This window comes from Rhinoderma darwinii, chromosome 11 (assembly GCF_050947455.1).
Source record: "Rhinoderma darwinii isolate aRhiDar2 chromosome 11, aRhiDar2.hap1, whole genome shotgun sequence".
Lineage (NCBI taxonomy): Eukaryota > Metazoa > Chordata > Amphibia > Anura > Rhinodermatidae > Rhinoderma > Rhinoderma darwinii.
Window position 1 is genome coordinate 84,155,114 of NC_134697.1, and position 21,190 is coordinate 84,176,303.

A 21,190-nucleotide genomic window follows, 5' to 3' on the forward strand; every position below is an offset into this window, starting at 1 on the left:
GAGAACCGAAAGTCCTTCGAAGTGCTCCACGAGAAGCCTGGGACCTCCGGGGTCTGTGTCCGGCAGCTCCATCGAAATTAACGGAGCGCCGGTCACGCACGAGCACAAGCCGGACAGAAAGCCAACGTAACCCATTAAAGTCAATGAGTCCTGTCGGCGGCCGGCGGTGTCCGTGGTGCAACGTAACCGTTGCTTGTTTTTCTGATCCTCATCCGGAGCAGAAAAACAGAAACCCATGACGCGGGTGTGAACGTAGCCTAAGCCCGCTCCATACTTCCAATTGACGGCTGTCGTGGCGAGACATGTCACCAAGGGTTTAAGGAGGGGAGAAAATAGAGGAAAATTTAAAAAAGGAAAGCGGGCTGTGGCGCCAATTCTGATTGTGAAGAGGTGCAGCCAGGCTGGATAGGCGATAACCTATAGATTGGTGGGGGGAACAACTGCCTGGACCTTTACCGATCGCCACAACAGGGCGGTCCATTTGCCCCATTTGAATGGCGCGGCGGTCGATATGCACGCGCCCGCCCCATTCAATGTGTATTGGACTGACGGATAGTGGAGCCCTCCCAGCGGACGGACCCCCACTCCTCTATCCGGTGTAATATACAGTTATGAGATATTTATTTCATATATTTATCTATAAGGGATTATCATGTGGTGAGGACAGCCGGTGTTATTATATATATTACCTCCCCCTGCTCCATATAACCCGCCGGCGTCATTTTCGTCCCTCCCACGAACCGAACTTCCTCCCCGGACTCCGCCTCCACCACGCACCCTCATCCGCCCATGACGTGTCTTCTGGTTCCGGTGTTCCGGTTCCGGCTCGTCCGCCTCGGTGTCTCCTGATGGCGGAGGTGCGCGCGGGTTCCGCCGCTTCCGGTCCCCCTTCCGGTTCCGGTTCGGTATCCCCGTCCCTGTCGCCCCCTCCTCCACCCCCTGCCGGACCGGGTCCTGGGACTATCCCTCCGCTTCCGCCTGCTCCGCCGCCGCCTGGTTCCGGCCCGGTACCGCCCAGGGAAAGCTCCAGCAGCTCCTCTGGCTCTGCGTCCGGATCAGCTCGGGAAGGCTGGCTCTTCAAGTGGACCAACTATATCAAGGGATATCAGCGGAGGTGGTTCGTCCTCAGCAATGGCCTTCTCTCCTATTACCGGTAATGTCCGCTACAGACGACGTATATCACTTATTATTATTATATATCGCACCATGTGTACAGTGTCCTCATCTGTATCTACAGTATGCCCCTCGTCTGTCTCTGCGCTGCACCCCTCGCCTGTCTCTGCGCTGCACCCCTCGCCTGTCTCTGCGCTGCGCCCCTCGCCTGTCTCTGCGCTGCGCCCCTCGCCTGTCTCTGCGCTGCGCCCCTCGCCTGTCTCTGCGCTGCGCCCCTCGCCTGTCTCTGCGCTGCCCCCCTCGCCTGTCTCTGCGCTGCCCCCCTCGCCTGTCTCTGCGCTGCCCCCCTCGCCTGTCTCTGCGCTGCCCCCCTCGCCTGTCTCTGCGCTGCCCCCCTCGCCTGTCTCTGCGCTGCCCCCCTCGCCTGTCTCTGCGCTGCCCCCCTCGCCTGTCTCTGCGCTGCCCCCCTCGCCTGTCTCTGCGCTGCCCCCCTCGCCTGTCCCTGCGCTGCCCCCCTCGCCTGTCTCTGCGCTGCCCCCCTCGCCAGTAGACACAGAATGTTTGGCTCATTAGTCTCGACCCCAAGACCGGACGTTGTGGTCCCCTCTGTACACCTTTGAAAATTATTATTAGAATAATTTTTTTAATATAAATGTGTATCCGTGTGATTGGTGCAACTTTTTAAATACTTTTTATTAAAAATAGTTTTTACTTTTAGAGATACAGCTGCTTTGTATCCTGTATACAGAGCAGCTGAAACCTGTATCAGTCAGCGGGACTGACGGGCACGGTGGCAGCGGGACTGACGGGCTCGGTGGCAGCGGGACCTGAGTCTCTGACACGCAGGATCCACCTGTTATCGAAAACCTCTCAATTCATAACTTAGAAGTGATCGATTACAGGTGGATCCTCTGATTCCGTAACATAAATTGGGATGGTGCGGAATAAAAAAAAAACGCACCGCCGGTCAATTTATGAACGTTTTTTGGGCAGATTTTTTACGCAGCGTGTGGAGGAGATTTGTTCAAACCTCCTGCTGTGTTACGATGCGGAATTTCTGCAATGAAATCCGTTGCTGAAGATCCGCGGTATTTCCGCTACGTGTGGACTTATCCTAGTACGGTTTCCTGATGGCGACAAGACCCCTTTAAAGAATAGATCTACCTTTGTGACAACTATGAACTTTGCAAATCTCTTATAAATCTCTATAGCTCCTATGCACATCTGTGTTTCCATGGTTACAGACTACAAACAAAACCTGTGTAGTCTGATACTGCAGTTAAGTATTAGGCCTCTCACACACGAGCGTGTTTGGTCCCAGATATACCGTCCGTACGCTGGACCCACTGCAGGGAGCCGGACTCCTAGCATTATAGTTATCTATGACGCCAGGTGTCACTGCCTCGCTGCGGGACAACTGTCCCGTACTGTAATCTTGTTAGTTGTCCCGCAGCGAGGCAGTGACACCCAACGTCATAGATAACTATAATGCTAGGAGTCCGGCTCCCTGATTGGTGTTCGGTCCGGGAAATGCGGCCGACGTACGGACTGTATATCAGGGACCAAACACGCTCGTGTGTGAGAGGCCTCACTCTCTTCCATCCTTACCACTCGGGGTATGTTCACACGCTATGTTTTCAGGGGTATTTTGGGACGAAGAAACGGTCGGTAAACGCCTACAAACATCTGCCCATTGAATTCAGTGGGAAAAACAGCGTTTTGTTCAGAAGAGGTTTTTTTTTTACGCCACTGTTTTAAAAAAACGTGCGTAAAAAGCGCCCTGTAAAAAGGAGCATGTCGCTTCTTGAGCTGTTTTTCCAGCTTCAAAAATGGCTGAAAATGAAAAGCTGTTTTCTCTGAAAACCGCTCTGTAAATTTCAGCTGTTTTTGACTCCGTGTGAACATACCCGTAAATTACTAGGTTAGCAAGAAGTTGCGGACTCCTGAAAAAGAGTGTGACCGCATGGTCAGACTACACAGAGCTTATTGGTAGTCTGTAACCATGGAGACACATAGACCTGCAGAGGAGCTGTAGACACAAAACAGTAGATTTGTAAAGTTGCCTTTTTTTGTTTGTTCTTTTTTTTCGGTGCCTTGAAAGCAATAAACAAAAAGTTTGCCAAAGTGAATATAACCTTTTATCCCGATGTTATCTGATAATCCGGGCTGTTTTCTTCTTAATCTAGCGGATGTTGGGTTGTGTGGGTGAAGAGATAAGGTGTTGGGCGGCAGGTTTTCCCAGTGTAGTGATGCTGCTTGTTTTTCAGTCTGACCTAGTTTTATCACATCGGAGAGATCGCTGCGTGTCACTGAGTAAAGGTGCTCTGGTGACACCTACGGGTTATGAACTCTGGTTTAACCCTTTCACTTACTCAGTAGTGACCTGATACATGCTTTTCCGAAACCAAAAATAAGTTATTTGATTCTAGACACCGCAGCAGATCGGTTGGGGGTGCGGGTGTCGGACCCCCCCAACCGATCATATACTGATGACCTATCCTCTGGATAGGTCATCAGTAGGAGAAGGTCCCATGGCTGGACAACTCTTTTAACTTAAGGGTAAGTTCACACAGGGCGGATATGCTTCGGGTTAAGTACACAGCGTATTCGCCCTGCAGGGAGTTCTGGCCGAAAAACCGCACCAAATTGTGGTGCAGTTTTTCGGAAAGAATATCTGCTGCGGAAAACTGCACGTAAAAACCAAAAATAATTCTATACTTACCCGTAGTCCTGGCGTCGCGTCCCCCTGACGTCCCGCAGCACGGCCACCTGGGATGATGTTTCATCCCATGTGACCGCTGCAGCCTGTGATTGGCTGCTGCAGTCACATGGGATGAAACGTCCTTCCAGGAGGCTGCGGTGGACAAAGGAGCAGAGATCTGGCTAAGTATAATAAAAAAAAATTCGAGTTGTGATTTTTGTGGCGGAAGAGTATTTTTTTTTTAGACGCAAAAAACGCAACATCTGTTATTTGAATTCAATGGGGAGAACCCGCAACAGAAGAGCAGCGAATCCGTAACATAAATCCACATGCTGCGGACTAGAAAAACGCAGGTCAATTTCTGAAAGTTTTTTTCTGCAGTTTTTTATTTATGCTGCATGTGGATGAGGTTTGTTCAAATCACATCCACTTTGCTGCTACTATATCACGTGTGAACAAGCGCTTACTTTTCATTTTTCAGACTTCCTAGTCCCTAACGTGCGGGGAACAACGCCTAAGCCTACCACTGGCCACAGTTACCGTATCCACAAACTTTTTTTTTTTTTGTCTGCAATTCACAATACATTTTTTTGTGCCACCTTCAGATCGAAGGCAGAGATGCGGCACACCTGTCGTGGCACTATCAACCTGGCGACGGCCAACATCTCGGTGGAAGATTCCTGTAACTTTGTGATTTCCAACGGGGGAGCCCAGACATATCACCTGAAAGCCAGCTCAGAAGTGGAGCGGCAGCGCTGGATTACAGCTCTAGAGCTCGCCAAGGCGCGGGCTGTCAAGATGCAGGCGGAATCGGGTAAGAGACTTTGAGCTACGCTAGTCCACATAGCTGGCCTATAACTAGCGAATAGGATGTTGATTATAATGGTTTTCACTCGCAGATGACTCTGGAGACGAGGACCCCACCTCTCAGACGGATAAAGCCGAGGTCCACAACACCCTGCGCGCGCTCTCGGGAAAGGTTGAAGATCTGGGCACGTGCAATGATCTCATTGCGAAACACGGGACCGCCCTGCAACGCTCTCTGAGCGAGTTAGAGAGTCTGCGCCTCCCTCAAGACAGCTCCGAAAAGATCAAGCAGGTCAACGAGAGGGCCACGCTCTTCAGGATCACCTCAAATGCTATGATAAACGTGAGGATGGAACAAGGTGTAAAACTATCGTGTTCTTGCTTGGCAAATTTACGTTAACCCTTTCCTTTTTTGTTTTTTTTTCCCTTTTAGGCATGTCGAGATTTCATGTCTCTTGCGGAGACTCACAGTAAGCGCTGGCAGAGAGCTTTGCAATATGAGCGAGATCAGCGGTTACGTCTGGAGGAGACCTTGGAACAGTTGGCAAAGCAGCACAACCACTTGGAGCGGGTTTTCCGTGGGGCCACTGTGCTGCCCGCAGAGACTCGTGCTGGAGTCCCTAAGGGTGAGATGCTCTGGGCTTCTCCGTTTCTTTGTAGCACTGGTGTCCTGGATTTAAATTCCACCAAAGGCAACATCTATGAATGTCACGAGAGCCCAGTGTGGGTTTGCTTTGCATTTAGTCACATGGCCCTCATTTTTTTTTTTTTTTTTGTCTTTAGACCCTTGCGGGGCAGGGAAAGGAGATCTAAGCGATGAAGATGACGAGAATGAATTCTTTGATGCTCCTGAGATTATTAGCAGTCCTTCCCAAGATGGCTTGGGGCACAAGTAAGTGCGGAGGAGGAGGAGGGTTTAAAACGTCGACCAGTTGTAAATGTAAATCCAGCAAAACTACTTGTTCATGTTTGTTATAATTATTAACGTGGATCTCTATATTTAAAAAGTGGCCATGCAAGGCGTTTTCGTGATTACATAAGTTTTTTGTTTTTTTCCCCTTTGAGACCGGTGAAACGTTGTTGACATAGTCCCCCTGTTGTCCCCTCCAAGGCGGGCGCACGGTGTCGGGCTGCAAAGGTACCGTTGTCCCCCTGCCTATGAAGACAAGTTGGAGAAAAGCGTCAACTCCTCTGTTACCCACCAGCCTCAGGAGAGCACCCCTCACCACCTCTCCCACCAGTGCCTCCCCTTACTAAAGGGTGAACTACTGAGGAGGTGCCGATGATGGTCTCACATCTGTGAGATAGCAGATACTTTGAAGTAGACATGGAGACACCGTGTTGGACCGACCCTTGGCTTTTTTCCATCCGCCTGCAGGTGCCCTAGCCTCAGTCCCTGACCCTTACTCACTGCAGGAGTGTTTTGGGTTTTCTTCCTGGCATATCTAGGTGAAGGCAGCCATTACTTCCTAAGAGGGCAGTTTATTGTTGAACAGTACCTGAATGTTTTATTGGTCTCTCTAACCCTACAGTTTTTTTGCAAGTGTTTGGTGTAGTAATCTTTCTACTACCATGTCTGACACTAAGGGGGAACGTCCATTCTAGGCAACCATTACACCCCTGCCACCCCATGTGCTGCTCACGCCTGGTACAGTGGGTTTTGATCTGGAATGGTCCAATTCCCTTTCCAGAACCGTTGGTAACCTAGCGAACATCACTCAGTCCATGATGGTTAATTTTTCTGGTCAACCTCCCCCAGGCTCTACGTCCACGTCTTCCTCACAATGCGGGCCAGGTGCGTTCGACTTACTTCACTTTCACAGGTCTCTTCTGTGTCACCCCCCTCCCCCACTGGATGTACGGTCCAGTAACTCCTCTCCCCCCTAGAGGGGTCTTGTCGGAGAGGACACTTTCTAATTCCGACTTGGATTTGGTAGACCAGGGTCTTCTCCTCTCCCCACTTTTGTTGAGGTGCTTATTAGTGCTATCCATGACAATTTACAGGTCACCTCCCCCAAAACTGAGTCAGCGCAGGCTGCCCCTGTCAAGATGGCAGGTCCTCGTTTTAGGTCCTTTTGTGGGTTCTCCAACACAGTCTTCTGGACCGCCGTCTCACTAAGACCAGACCTTCCTGTAAGGCTCGCCACTCCTGGTGACCTCAACCTCAGTCTGCCAAGACTGGTGCCGGTAAGTCCGCTGCTGCCTGACGGTGTGCCACCACTCGATTCAGTTCAAGTGGGGGGCGCACTTCGAGGACGTCTGGCTCTCTCACATTTCAGATGCCTGGGTTCAACAAGTAGTATCCTCCCAGATAATTTTTTTTATTTACCGGCCCTTCTCCAGAACGTTTCTTTCAGTCCACTGTTCCTCGGTCCCCCTCAAGGATGGCTGCTTCTTTCAAGCAATCCACACTCTGTTTCTTCAAGAGGTCATTATTCCGGTTCTCCCGACCCAAAGGTATTGGGGGTTCTACTCCAACCTTTTTGTTGTACCGAAAAAGGACAGACCGGTTCGGCCCATCCTGGACCTCAAGCGTCTCAATGCACATGTCAGGGTCTGCCACTTCCGAATGGAATCCCTTCGATCTGTCATCGCTTCCATGGAACAGGGGGAGTTACTTTCCTCAGTGGACATCACGGATGCGTATTTGCATATCCCTATTTGCCAGACCTACAAGTTCTTCCTGCGCTCTGCAGTGCTTTCCCATCATTACCAATTTATGACACTTCCTTTTGGCCAGGCTATGGCCCCGAGTCTTTACAAAAATCTTCTTGGTCGTAATGGTGCTCTTTTGGACAAGGGGGGTGTCTGTCACCACATACCTGGATGACCTTTTGATCAAGTCTTCCTCCAGGGAGGACAATGAAACGGTGCTCCGGATCACTCTGGACACCTTGTGTCAGTTCGGTTGGTTGGATTGTCAACCGCTCCAACTCTTGCCTGTTACCTTGCCTGCAGATCGTGTTGTTGGGCGTTGCTTTCAACACTCGGTCTGTGAGAGTCGTCTTTCCTCCTGAACGACTATTGGTCCTTCTGGGTGGGTTTTGCTCATTGTAGACAGCTGCTCCATTCTCTCTCCGCCTCTTCATGAGTTTTCTTGGATCCACAGTGGCCAGTTTAACATGAGCTCCCTTCAGTGGGCGATCCTCTCTCGTTGGAACTGTTCTCTGGATTCCTTGGGTCAACAGTTCATCCTTCCCCTCGCAGTTGATCGATCGCTTTAGTGTTGGATCTCCTCCCCGGCCATTATACGGGGTTGCTCCTTCATTCTGCTGAACTGGCAGATACTCTCCACGGATGGCAGTCTCAAGGGGTGGGGAGGAACTTTTCGGTACCTTACGGCGCAGGGGCTATGGGCTACACAAGAATCCTCTCTCTCCATCAACCTGTTGGAGTTGAGAGCCATCTTTCTTTGCCATCTGCACGACATCACTGCTGTCCCGACATCTGGTGCAAGTTCAAACGGACAACGTCACAGCTGCGGCTTATTTCAATCACTAAGGCAGAACTCGCAGTGATGGCCGAGGCCGCCAAGATTTTTGCCTGTGTGCGGAAGATCACGCTCCTGCTCTAATGGCAGTACACATTCCCGGTATTTACATCTGGGTCGCAGACTTCCTCAATCGTGAAAAGGTGGATCCCGAGTAGTGGTCCCTTCAATAGGAGTTGTTTGACCAGAAATGCCTGAGATGAGCGCTACCGGACGTGGACCTGATGGCATCCAGGTTCAATTGTCAGTTTCCCTGCTTTTATCTCCTGAGCCCGGGTTCCAGAGGCCTGTGCGTTGGCGCATTCGTTGCTCCGTGGACCAACTTCAGGCTCCTGTATGTGTTTCCCCCTCTGCTTTTCTTGCCTCGGCTGAAGGGATTGGCCGCATTTTTGTTGGTACGTGGACGTCGTGTCCCTGCTGTCTGATGTTTCGTGGCTATTGCCTCTACGTCCTGACCTCCTCCTTTCAGGGACAACTCTTCCACCAGTATTTAAGTTCTTGTGGTCTGACGTAGAGTGTTATTCTCGCTATGTTTAAGGCTAGAAAGCCTTCCTCCTTGTGGAAGACCTACTTTTGTTGGTATGGGGATTACAATTTTCCTCTGTTGTGATTTTCTTTATCCTGAGTTCTTTCCTTGCCCCAGTTTGGGCTGGATGAAGGTTTGGCCCTTAGTTGCCTTAAGGGAAAGATGTCAGCACTTTCCATGTTGTTTGGTTGCCCATTGGCGTTCTTAATCTGACGTCAAGACTTTTCTAGGGGGGGGGTTTCCCCTCTATTGTCCTTAAATGTCTTCTTGGGATCTCAATTTGATTTTGGAGGTCTTGCAGTCAGCGCCCTTTGTTTTATTCCCTAGATAGTGGTTTTTGTAGTTGCGGTGGCTATGTCTTGCCGTTCTCCATTTCTGACTCTTCATCAGGACAAGGCGGTGCACCGCACGGTGCCTTAGTTTTTGCCAAAAGTTGTTTTGCTTTTCACATGAATGAAGATATCGTTTTACCATCCTTTTGTCCATCCCCCAATCATCGTGGTAGCATTCTCTACACAACTAAGATGTTTTCTGTGCCTTGCTGACTTGCCTTTCTGTCACTGTTTTCTTCCGGAACTTGGATTCCTTGCTTATCCCCCCCCTCCTGGAGGATCCCAGGAAGGGTTGGCGGCCTCTAAGGCCACGATCGCTCTCAGGATTCGGATGAGTGTTTGTGAGGCTTACTGGGTTCGGGGTAAGGTTCCTCTTTCGTAAAATCCTTTTCTCGTCCAGTTCATTGGGGGGACACTGCTCCCACCTATTGTGTTTTGAAGGTTTTTTTGTTCGTGGTTGTCAGTTTGAGGGTTACTCTTTTTTTTTTTTTTTTTTATTTCGACATACCTTGGTCTGTGTCCCCCAATGAAGTAGAGGAGAAAAGGATTTTACGTTGAGTACTCAAAAAACCCTGTTTTATTGACTTATCAGGCAACTTATTTGACTCTTAGCCGTTCCAGGCCGCCGTTGGGCCACGTGATCCCAACTCTGACAACCGAAATCCAACAGTATCAGGCACAGGTCACGTCAGTCTCTCATTGTTAGTCTGAGACTCCCATCTCATAGACTTACATTGGGAGACTGGATTCATGGAGTTAGGGTGGGCATTACGTAATCCAACGGCGGTTGGGATCGGAGCGGATAATAGTAGAATAAAGTGCCCGGAAAAACCACACACCTTTACTACCTTTCACTGTCAGATTTTAAGAGTGCTCCTTTAAGGACTCATGCACACAGGTGTATTATGGCTTTATAAGGAAGGATTTACACGTGGCAGATTTTGTGTGTGGAAATTTGTGCGAGTTCCATTCAGGTGACCGTTCCTTTGTAGGGAGTTAAACTTCGTATTTTAATGAATACGGACGAGCCTATAATAAGACCATCGTTTCTTTGCAGGCGATCCGGTAGCAACATCAGTGCCGCAAGCTGCGATATTATGGAGGAGCAGGTGAGTGCAGCTTTTAATAATCTTACAGTACTGGGACTGACTAAAACGATTGTTACGGAGGCGTAAAAATAACGTTGTCTATGGCTGCAACTTCTGATTTACCAATATATGGCCGAGTGCTATGGTTTCGAATGAGCTTTTATTTATGAGTGTTGGGAAATTAGTAAACGTTGGAACCCGCAGATCCCGCCAATCTGATCATTCAACGTGTCAAGCACATGTCAGATGATCCTATTTGGGTGGGTTCTCCATTTAAAGGGCTATTTGAGTGAAATTTAAGTATTCTCTTAAGGGCATGTTCACATTCGGCAGAGTTGTTGCAATTTTTTGAGACTCTTATTCATCTGATGGGGCTTGCAGAAACCCATGTATGAAATGGATTTTCAGTTCAGAATTATCTTTTTCCCAGTGAATCTGCCATGTGTGTCTCATTGTCCCGAACTCCCCTCCGTCTCACACTGAATGTTCAGCTACCGTTAATCGGGTTGTCCGGGCACAGGATAGATCGTCAGTATATGATCGTTGGGGGTCCTGCTCCTGGAACCCGCACCAATCTGCTGTTTCGGCTGCCCCCACTCACCGGATGTTATGCAATGGCCGTGCCGGAAACAGATGGCCCCGTACACTGTATAGCGGCCGCTATACTGCGACTGCTGCCACCTGCTTCCAACACTGACCACCACATAACATCCAGCTGTCTCCAGGCACTGGAACAGCTGATCGGTGCGGGGTCCGGGTGCTGTACCCCCACCCATCATACTGATGACCTATCATGTGGATAGGTCATCAGTATGAAAAACTGCCCCGTTCCCGGAAAACCCCTGAAAATCTGTTTCATGTAATATCCTTGGGTTTGTGAAAGTTCTGCCTCTGTGAATCTTGCTGTGATCAGGTCTTGTGATCAATCAGAGTTGTCAGAGGGAAAGAGGGACTGTGTGGGACTAGCGTTATTGTAGAACTTGACTGTAGTTGGTGCCTCTTCCCCATAACACTACAGTCCTGAATCACTTGTTCCCTCACCTGACTCTAATACAACTTCTTAAGTCCTCGTATGTTTTAACCATAGCACCGCCCACCATCGGAGGACACGAGGAAGGAGAGACGTACGAGAATCCCCTATAAACCCAACTACAGCCTTAACTTATGGAGTGTCATGAAGAATTGTATTGGGAAAGAGCTGAGCAAGATCCCAATGCCTGTAAGTATTTAGCAAATGGTGTTTTTGTGTTGTTCTGCCCCCCCCCCCCCCCCCTGGCAGTTATTTGTTATGGTTGCTATTGGAAACAGTCAACAAGCTTGTTGTCAGACACTTCTCAAACAGCTAAGCTGATCTCCTATATTGCAGTAGGAAAAGTAACTTTTGCCACGTAAAATTACTGTTCAGTGCAGATATAAAGACAACGCTTTCCAGGCTGCAAATCTCCAGAGTAAGCGCTGTGTGAACATTTCCGCTCGTTGTTTACCACTTCATCTTTATTTCCACCACTTCTATAGGTGAACTTCAACGAACCGCTCTCGATGCTTCAGCGTCTGACGGAGGACATGGAATATTACACCCTGCTGGACCGGGGGGCTCAGTGCGAGAGCGCTCTCGAGCAGCTGTGTCTGGTGGCTGCTTTCACTGTATCTTCGTACTCCACCACAGTCTTCCGCGCCAGCAAACCTTTCAATCCGCTCCTGGGAGAGACGTTTGAGCTGGATCGGATGGAGGATTGTGGCTATCGCTCGCTATGTGAGCAGGTCCGTCGTGATCACTTGTTCTTTAAGGGGTGCATTTAAAGGGAATGTGTTGCCAGCAAAACATGATTTTTTATTTTTTATTTAAGCAATTAGTGTGTAGGTGATTAAACATTGTTCTAATTTTTTTTATTTTTTTTTCACGAGTCAGGAAATATTATAAATTGGATTCAATTGGATTCTAATTTATAATATTTCCCATTGCTGGTCACTAGATGGAGCCATTCCCAAAATTGCAGCATTGCATGTGGTAAAGCAACCACATTGCTTTATGCTGCAAAATTTGGTAAAAAGCCCTTGCTCTAGTGCGCTCTCAGCATCCCCCCCTCCTTTTTCCTGGCTAGTGCCGGGATAAACGAGGGGATTGAACGGTCTAACCTCCTACACTGTGTCTAACCTCCTACACTGTGTGTCGCCATTTTTTGAGCTAACACACAGTGTAGAATGTTTACATACAGTAGTAAACACACACTGAAACCCGAACATACATAGAAATCACTTACCTGCTCCTGTCGCCGCCGCTCCCTCCGGTCCGTCCGCTCCGTCTGCTGCCGCTGCTCCATGTGCACAAGTCCGGAAGCCGCGACCGGAAGTAGTAATCTTACTGTCCGGCCGTGACTTCCGGTCCACAGGAAAATGGCGCCGGACGGCGCGCATTTCAAATTGAACTGTGTGGGAGCATGCACCGTTCCCACACAGCGGCGTACACGAAAGTGGATGGAACGGGCCCCGTTCGCAGTCCCTATGGGACTGTGGCTGCCGTATTCCATGTCTGTATGTGTCGTTAATCGACACATACAGAAATGGAAAAAAAAATGGCAGCCCCCATAGGGAAGAAAAAGTGTAAAAATAAAAAAAAGTAACACACAAACACACAAATTAATCCAAACGTTTTTAATAAAGCACTAACATCTTTAACATATTAAAAAAAAATTTGTGGTAACACTTCCTTTAAAGGGAACCTTCACGGTTTTGGGCATTTGCTTACCGTAGAGTACATAGAAACGAACACGTTTGAAATTCATCCAGCATCAATTCCGATAATCTGGGACTTATTTCCAGCACGTATCAGAAGGCTGAGCAAAAAGAACGGTCTCACGTGGCAGCAATATGGCTACGTTTTTAGGGTCCGTATCCCGATATATTGCAATACATTAGTATTTCAGTATATCGTGCAAGCGATCCAATGATCACTGGTTCAAGTCAAATTAAATACAGTAAAATAATGTTGTTTTTTAATAAAAAATAAATTATTTTTTGTTTTAAAAACCCTCTTGTGGCGACACAACTCAAATTTTATTTTTAACAATCCGTTTTTTCCTTATAAAAGTAGTAAGACAAAAAAAAAACTATATAAATGTGGTATCGCTGTGATCCTATTGACCCGCAGAGTAAAGTTAACATGTCATTTTTACCGTACGGTGAAAGCCATAAAAAACACCCAAAAGATTGAGAAATTGCTGTTTTTTCCCTGTTCCACGCCACAAATATTTTAGTTCAAGTTTCCTAGTACAGTATATGGCACAATAAATGGTGCCGTAAAAATCCACAACTCGTCGCTCAAAAAACGAGCCCTCATACGGCAATATTGATGGAAAAATAAAAAGTTACGGCGTTTGGAAGATGGGGGAGAAAAAAAACGAAAGTCAAAATCCGATAAATGGCCACGGCGGGAAAGGGTTAAAGAGGTTTTTCCACAAAATACATGTATCCCCTATCCACAGGATAGAGGAGGGGGGTACATGTGTGATCACTAGGGGTCCGACTTCTGGGACTCCTAGCAATGAGGAGAGCAGGGGACCGATAGTCCCCCAAAGTGCTCCATGAGAGTAGAGCGTGTGCTCGGCCAGCCCTCCATACATTTCTATGTCGCTGCCAGAGACAGCGGTCCCGGAAGTCCCATAGAAATGAATGGTGATGGCCATATCCAACCCTTTCCATATGTGTTGTGGGTTCTGAAGTTGTTTTTTTTTTTTTCCTTCTAGGTCAGCCATCACCCCCCTGCAGCGGCCCACCATGCCGAGTCCCGTAACGGTTGGACCCTGCGGCAGGAGATTAAGATCACTAGCAAGTTCCGGGGGAAATATCTCTCCATCATGCCCCTTGGTAAGGGATGGTGAATTATACTGGGAAACATGGTGGCGGGATGCCATCATCTGGATCACTTAACCCTTACCTCTCCTCCTGTCCTCCTAGGTACCATACACTGTATTTTTCACAACTCTGGGAACCATTACACATGGAAGAAAGTGACCACAACTGTGCACAACATCATTGTAGGAAAATTGTGGATTGATCAGGTAAGGCAAATGACGGACGCGCGGTCTCCAGGCTTTCTTCTCCTTCCCATTTAACGAGATCGCAACTGTAGAACGCTACACTTATGGGGAACGCGTCCTACGAATGGATTCGTTTAACAAAAAAAAACAAAACGAAACTGGCGACGACAAAGGTCGCACTGCGGTATATCGTTTCCTCTTCAGAAGTGTTGACTGTTTCCACTACATGGGGTTGTCTCATAAAGGCAACCCCTGTCCATATACTCTATTGGGGCATATGGGCGTCACGTAATGCTATATTTCCGGCAGATGCCTCGCTCGCCACGGAATCTCCTGGCAATATCCGCGCTACGGACGCTCCAAACTGAAATGACCCCTATAGTGGCAGCGGCCGTCCCCTCCGCCATCTGTATAGACATACGTCTTCCATCCCATGCTCGATTCTTCCTGTTAATATCGTGTACAATCTTTGTGTCTTCATTTATGTTAATAATGCGCTTTCCTTTCCGCAGTCTGGGGAAATAGAAATTGTCAATATCAAGACCGGCGACAAGTGTAAACTTAAGTTTGCCCCTTACAGCTACTTTTCTAGGGATGTGGCCCGCAAGGTGAGTCTGTAGCCATCCAAAATCCTCCTGATCATACAGTGTCCTTGGCTTTAGGTTCATTTACACCGCGATCATTCAATGGTTTCATCAACATCATATGGTTTTTACTCTTTTATCTGTGTGATTATAGTATCACGGACATTCAAGATAGGTCAGATCTGAACGGAGATTAAATAGGAACTGAACTTTGAAAAACATTGCATAAATCAATAATATAAGCGAATATAAGAAATTTTGTAATATATTTTATTCGAGAAAAATGCCTTTTTCTCCACTTATTAGGCTTTTCTCCACCCTCCTAAGGCCTTGTTCACACAGTGCAGATTTTGTATGTATTTTATTTTATTTTTTAAACCAAAACCAGTAACAGAACCTGAACAGGATATACAAGACAGACTTTTCGCTCACTGAGGCATTAGGTTACAGCTGCCCATTGAAGTCTATTGAGGGGGGAGGAGGAAGGAGAGTGAGAGACAGACGCAGCTGCTGGTAAGATTTATATCTCACCCCAGTGCTGCAGTCACAGCTACACTGCTCATTACTGCTGTATAATGTCCTCCATAGTGCTGCTGTTTCTGTATATGTGAAGATGAAAAGCCTGCTCTCTTATTCTATGTGCTGTGTATAGGGTTGTCGCAGGGCTGGTAAACCACCGGCCGGTATTACTGGCTGGAGTCGGCGTTTAATTTGCAACGGCCATATGGCCTACCGGTAATTTTTAGAAAAGGTGTGTTAGCGTGCATACTAAAGAATTGGCTCTGAACACTCCTCCTTTGACGTATTGGCACCGGGTAGCGATAAGAGCTGGAGTCGCTCAACTCCGTGAGAGTCAAGATGCGGGAAGAGAAGAAGTCGGCAGAGCTGACTGAGTAAGCTGCGGAGGACGGGCAGCTGTCTTTGTTGTCTCGGGCTTCCTCTCACACACTCCTCCTCATGCTTCCTACCCTTAGTGTGTTGTCCAGCTCACACTAAGGCTGGGTTTACACGACCTATTTTCAGGCGTAATTGAGGCGTTTTACACCTCAAATTACGCTTGAAAACACTGCTCCAATACTTCAGCAAACATGTGCCCATTCATTTCAATGGGTTTGCCGATGTACTGTGCAGACGACCTGTAATTTTACGCGTCGCGGTCAAGACGGTGCATAAAATAACAGCCTCGTCAAAGAAGTGCAGGACACTTCTTGGGACGTAATTGAAGCCGTTTTTCATTGAATTCAATGAAGAACAGCTCCAAATTACGTCCGTAATGGACGCCCCGCAAAACGCGAGTACGAGCAATTACGTCTGAAATGCAGGAGCTGTTTTTTCCTGAAAACATCTCCATAATTTCAGACGTAAATGCAGTTATCGTGCACATATCCTAAGGGTCCTTTTACACCGACCAACATTGGAATGTAAAAACGAGCGCCGATCAACGAGAGAGCTCGTTGATTGGTGCTCGTTTGCTCCTTCCACAAGCAGCCATGTATGGGGACAGGTGATTGTTACTCCGATCGCTCGTCCCCATACATTTCCATCATGTCGGCAGCGCGTCTCCCTGTTTACACACCAGGATGTGCTGCCGACAACGATGATATTTTCTGCTGCATAAACTACACGATCAGCCGATGAATGAGTGTTTGCTCGTTGATCGGCTGATCGTTGTCCTGATTACACACGGCAATGATCCGGAACGAGCGTTCATATGATCGCTCGTATGCCCGATCATTGACCCGTGTAAAAGGTCATGTAATGCAATGTGAAGACTGACCCGGAGTTTGCAGGGTTAATCAGCGTCCTGCTGCTTGCGATGAGACTTTCTTTGAACTTTCTTTACACCCTGAGCCAACGGCTATAAATAGAATGCAGAGCAGCCCCATCTATTCACACGAGTAAACTTGTCAAACTTTCACGGACTGTAGGAGTAGAGGGAGGTCACAGTGCATTCCCCAACATGACCCCCATAGCTGCAGCGTCGTTACTGTGACCGTCACATAGAATTACTTTACAGTATATTCACTTTTCCTGTGTCCTCTCACAATTCCCCATCTTGGAAGGATCTTTTATTTCTTTTTATCCTGAGCCTTCTTGTTCGTGAATACAATGACCGAATTACAGTGAACACCGACGCTCATGATGCACTGTTAGAGAGAGGGGGTCAATCGTTCTATTCCGGGTCTATAGAAAGCTGGGTGGTGATTGGCCCATTGTAATGAGAGACCGCATCCACTCTTCACGGTGTATTTATTATTTTCTAGATTTATTAATAAAAAAAGAAATCACTTTTTACGTCTCGTCTGTTTCCCCCGCAGCTCTTCTTCTGGCTATTGAAATTGATTAGATTTTTGTTAGCTTATACTATGCAGACGCCGAATTACAGGTGTCGGCAAATTGTAGGGAGCATCGCAGAATACCCACTTCCACCATGTTGTCACCAGTAGTCTGAGTTACAGCGATTATTAGTCGCCATCGCTTCCCCAGGGATCGAGATCAAAGATAATATTCAGCCCCGACATCACCAAGAATTAGTAATATCCCAAAAAGTGGTGAATCACACGGTGCTAAGCCACGCCCCCAAAACCACACCCCTTTTACCCTGGACGGTATTTTATGTTGAAAAAGGTGGCGACCCTAGCTGTGTATGGCTGACATGATAGCAGTTAGGCTCCACCCACTAGATCAGAGAAACTGAGAATTAGAGAGAGTGCCTGCAGAGGAGAAAACTACTAAATAATGCAGAATACAAGTCATATAATGGCCAGAAATAGTGTTATCCCTCCTGTACACACACGCGACGGCTTAGTCTTAAGGGTTAGGTACGCCTTTAACGCTTCTCCTGTCTTGCAGGTGACGGGAGAGGTGATGGATGCAAGTGGCCGCGTACATTACACGTTGATGGGGACGTGGGACGAGCGGATGGAGTGTTCTCCTTTGTCTCCACCTAGTAGCGGCTTTGAGAATGGTGGCGATAAGACCCCAGAAAACAAGACCCTTCTGTGGAGAAGAAACCCGTTGCCGTATGTACAATGTTTCCTCTGTGTGCGGTCTTCCAGCCATCGTTGTGTTAACTTCGTGTTACCCTTTTATATTGTTTCCATTTAATATGTAGGAAGAATGCAGAGTACATGTATTACTTCTCTGAGCTGGCGCTGACCCTTAACGCCCTAGAGGAGGGCATCGCCCCTACCGACAGTCGTATGCGGCCTGACCAGAGGCTGATGGAGAATGGCAACTGGGATGAAGCCAATGTTGAGAAGCAGAGACTAGAAGAAAAGCAGCGGATTGCAAGACGAAGGAGAGAAGCGGAGCGAGAGAAAGTTGGGGAAGACGGTAAGAGTCACGCCGGTTCAGCAATGGCAGATAAGGAGTTAATTAATTCCAACAACACACTGACCAAATGTAAAGTAGAAATAATCTGCTTCTTTATTACGGATCTGGGATGTCCCACAATGCAAATAGATAGGGTGGTGCCACTTCTTCATCAGTGCCACTCTCTTAGGCTGGGTTCACACGAGCATGTTACGTCCGTGTGGAGGAGATATGTCCAAATCCCCTCTCCTGTGCTGCTGTATTACGATGCAGAATTTCTGCAATGAAATCGGTTGCAGAAGATCCGCGGTATTTCCGCTACATGTGGACTTATCCTAGTACGGTTTCCTGATGGCGACAAGACCCCTTTAAAGAATAGATCTACCTTTGTGACAACTAGTAACTTTGCAACTCTCTTACCGCTAGGTCTATAGCTCCTATGCACATCTGTGTTTCCATGGTTACAGACTACAAACAAAACCTGTGTAGTCTGATGCTGCAGTTACGTATTCGGCCTCTCACACACGAGCGTGTTTGCTCCGTGATATAGGGTCCGTACGTCGGCCGCATTTCCCGGACCGAACACATTGCAGGGAGCCGGGCTACTAGCATTATAGTTAACTATGACGCCGGGTGTCCCTGCCTCGCTGCGGGACAACTGTCCCATACTGTAATCATGTTTTCAGTACGGGACAGTAGTTCCACGGAGAGGCATGCTCGTGTGAACCCAGCCTTATGTTACATCCTTCTCCTATCCATTCAAACTCTATTACGTTGCTGGTTCATGCTACGTTCACAGTGCAGCCATCACTAACTTTGAGGGTCTCATGAGCACAAGATCAATTTTGCCATTCCATCTAATGACGACGACGATTGACTTCCTGTAATGTGATTGTGAGGTTGTCATTGCTCCGCCCGTTCCCATTGATCCTCTTACATGGGCCGTGAAAACGAGCGACGATCAACGAGTCAGATCGTTGATCGGCGCTCGTTTGCTACTTACACAAGGAGCAATGTACCGGAACGAGAGCACCTTACTCTGATGGCTCGTCCCCATACATTTCCATTGTGTCGGCAGCGCGTCTCACTGTTTACACACCGGGAGATGTCCTGCCGACCATGATATTTCATGCAGCATAAACGATACGATCGGCCGATGAACGAGCGTTTGCTTATTTTTCCCCCATTATCTCCCTTCTATTAAATATTATAAAAGTTATTCAATAAGTCCCATATACCCCAAAATAGTCCCGCAAAAAAGAAGCCTACATATGGCAACGTCGACTGAGAAATACAAAAGTTACGGCTCTTGGAAAGCGGCGATGAAAAAACACAAAATGTATGTTTCAAAATTGTTTTTATTGTGTAATCGTAAAACCTCTCCCTAATTGTACCGACTCGTAACGTGTTATTGATGCCGCACAGTAAATGGCGTAAATTTGTTTTTGTTTTTTCAGTTCCCTACTCCCAAAAATGGTGCCACTAAAAAAAATACTACTTGTCCCACAAAAAACAAGCCCTCATACGTGTAGGTCGATGAAAAAAATAACAAAAAGTTATGAATCTCTGCTTGCCAAAATAAAAAAAACAAAAAATAACGCCTGGTCGTTAAGGGGTTAATGGCCAAGAGGGGCCACAAGATTGCATCCACGGGACCTTTGTGAAACGCAACTGCAACCGATACGGGAACACCATTAAAAACAGAGCGCGCTATAAGACTGCAGCCCAAATCTGTCTCCTGAAAGGGGTGGTGTAAAGGTCCTCTTACGCGGCCGGACGTGGACCGTGTAAACAAGCGTCGATCAATAAGACCACTCGTTGATCGGCGCTCGTTTGCTCCTCTCACAAGTGGCTCTATATGGGGACGAGCGCTCGTTATCACGATCAGCCGATGAACGAGCGTTTGCCCCATAATTGTTCTGTGTAAGGACCTTTAAGGACCAGGTTCTGACCTTTCTCCATCTCTCCGCAGATTCCCCCGTGGATGTATACAAGCCTTTGTGGTTTGAACGCAAAATGGATCCATTGTGCAAGGAAATGACGCACATTTACTGTGGCACTTACTGGGATGCCAAGGAGAAACAAGATTGGGGTGCTTGCCCAGATATCTTCTGAGGAACAAGGGGAAGTGGCAAAATCTCGATCCCCTCCCATCCTACTCCACCCCGTACTCTGTCCATGTCCTTTGGCGATGCCTTACTGACCCTAGTTCTGGCTCCCTTCAACAAAGCAATGCTCTGCAGATCATCCCCAGTGAGTTTCTATGGTGGTGCTTCTTTTTTTTTTTTCTAATCAACATTACCCCTCCCCCTTGTCACCAGCAATTAATCACTGGGTCTAAAAGCATTTACAGGAGCTCTTATGCCGCTGATGATAACGCACCAGTGGCCGTGGCCATCTCGTGACCGAGCGGGTGACGTCGCCATTGCGCAGAATAAATTGCTTTACTAGGTTTGTGAGGTTTTTGGGTTTTTTTCCCCCCAATCTGCAGAGCATTGTTGTAATGAAAACCCCTCTCTCCGGGCCTCTGAACCATCTCACAGCCCCCGCCTTGAGCACTAGGGTGGGTGGGGGGTGGTTGTCTGCCTTATGTTTGGATTAATCTCTGTGGTTTTTGGGATTGTTGTGTGAACTTTTTTTTTTTTTTTTTTTCTTTTTTTTTCTTTTAGGGGAATGACGGTGTAGGAGGGAGGGTACAATTTCTCAGACCTCTGGTATGATTTGGGGTAAACAATTGAGGGTTTGCTCTGTCCTGCCCCATATATAAATATATATATATATATGTATATTTTTCATTCATCTCCTGTCACTACCTCTCGCTGTTTGTCTCACCTTTTTTCTTTCTCTTTTTCTCTGTTTCTGTGCAAATACTAAATTAAATAAAGATAAGATTACACTTCTCAAGTGCCTACTGGGATTTCATTTTTTGCGAGTAGCGTGCTAGTTCTGCTTGCAGTGATATCAGATTTGTTTGGACATCGGCCCCCACCCCCCATAATAGAGCCCGAGGGAGGTGCGAGTTCTGTGTAGGCTTGTGGCTGGCTTGTCGCGCTCTATATAAGGAGCTTTTTGCTTCACTCCGGTATATACAGTACGTGGCGGGCAGGGTATATGAGTTGCATGTGGCTAGCACTGTATACGGAGGCAGGTACTTATCGCTGTGCGGTGCTTTGGCCGGGAAGTGAGGCAAAAGTGCC

At 47.7% G+C, this 21,190-nt stretch overlaps 1 protein-coding gene across 1 annotated transcript; it reads left to right on the top strand.

Annotated features, from left to right (window-relative positions):
• Positions 1-759: 759 nt before the first annotated feature.
• On the top strand, positions 760-20,897 carry OSBP (oxysterol binding protein). Its single transcript, XM_075841885.1, has 14 exons — positions 760-1,153; positions 4,420-4,628; positions 4,714-4,964; positions 5,055-5,247; positions 5,405-5,513; positions 10,027-10,078; positions 11,145-11,276; positions 11,573-11,818; positions 13,801-13,921; positions 14,012-14,115; positions 14,607-14,702; positions 17,532-17,701; positions 17,794-18,014; positions 19,966-20,897. Exons 1-14 carry the CDS (start codon positions 849-851, stop codon positions 20,106-20,108), a joined length of 2,352 nt encoding a protein of 783 aa, XP_075698000.1. The 5' UTR covers positions 760-848; the 3' UTR covers positions 20,109-20,897.
• The last annotated feature ends 293 nt before the right edge of the window (positions 20,898-21,190 follow it).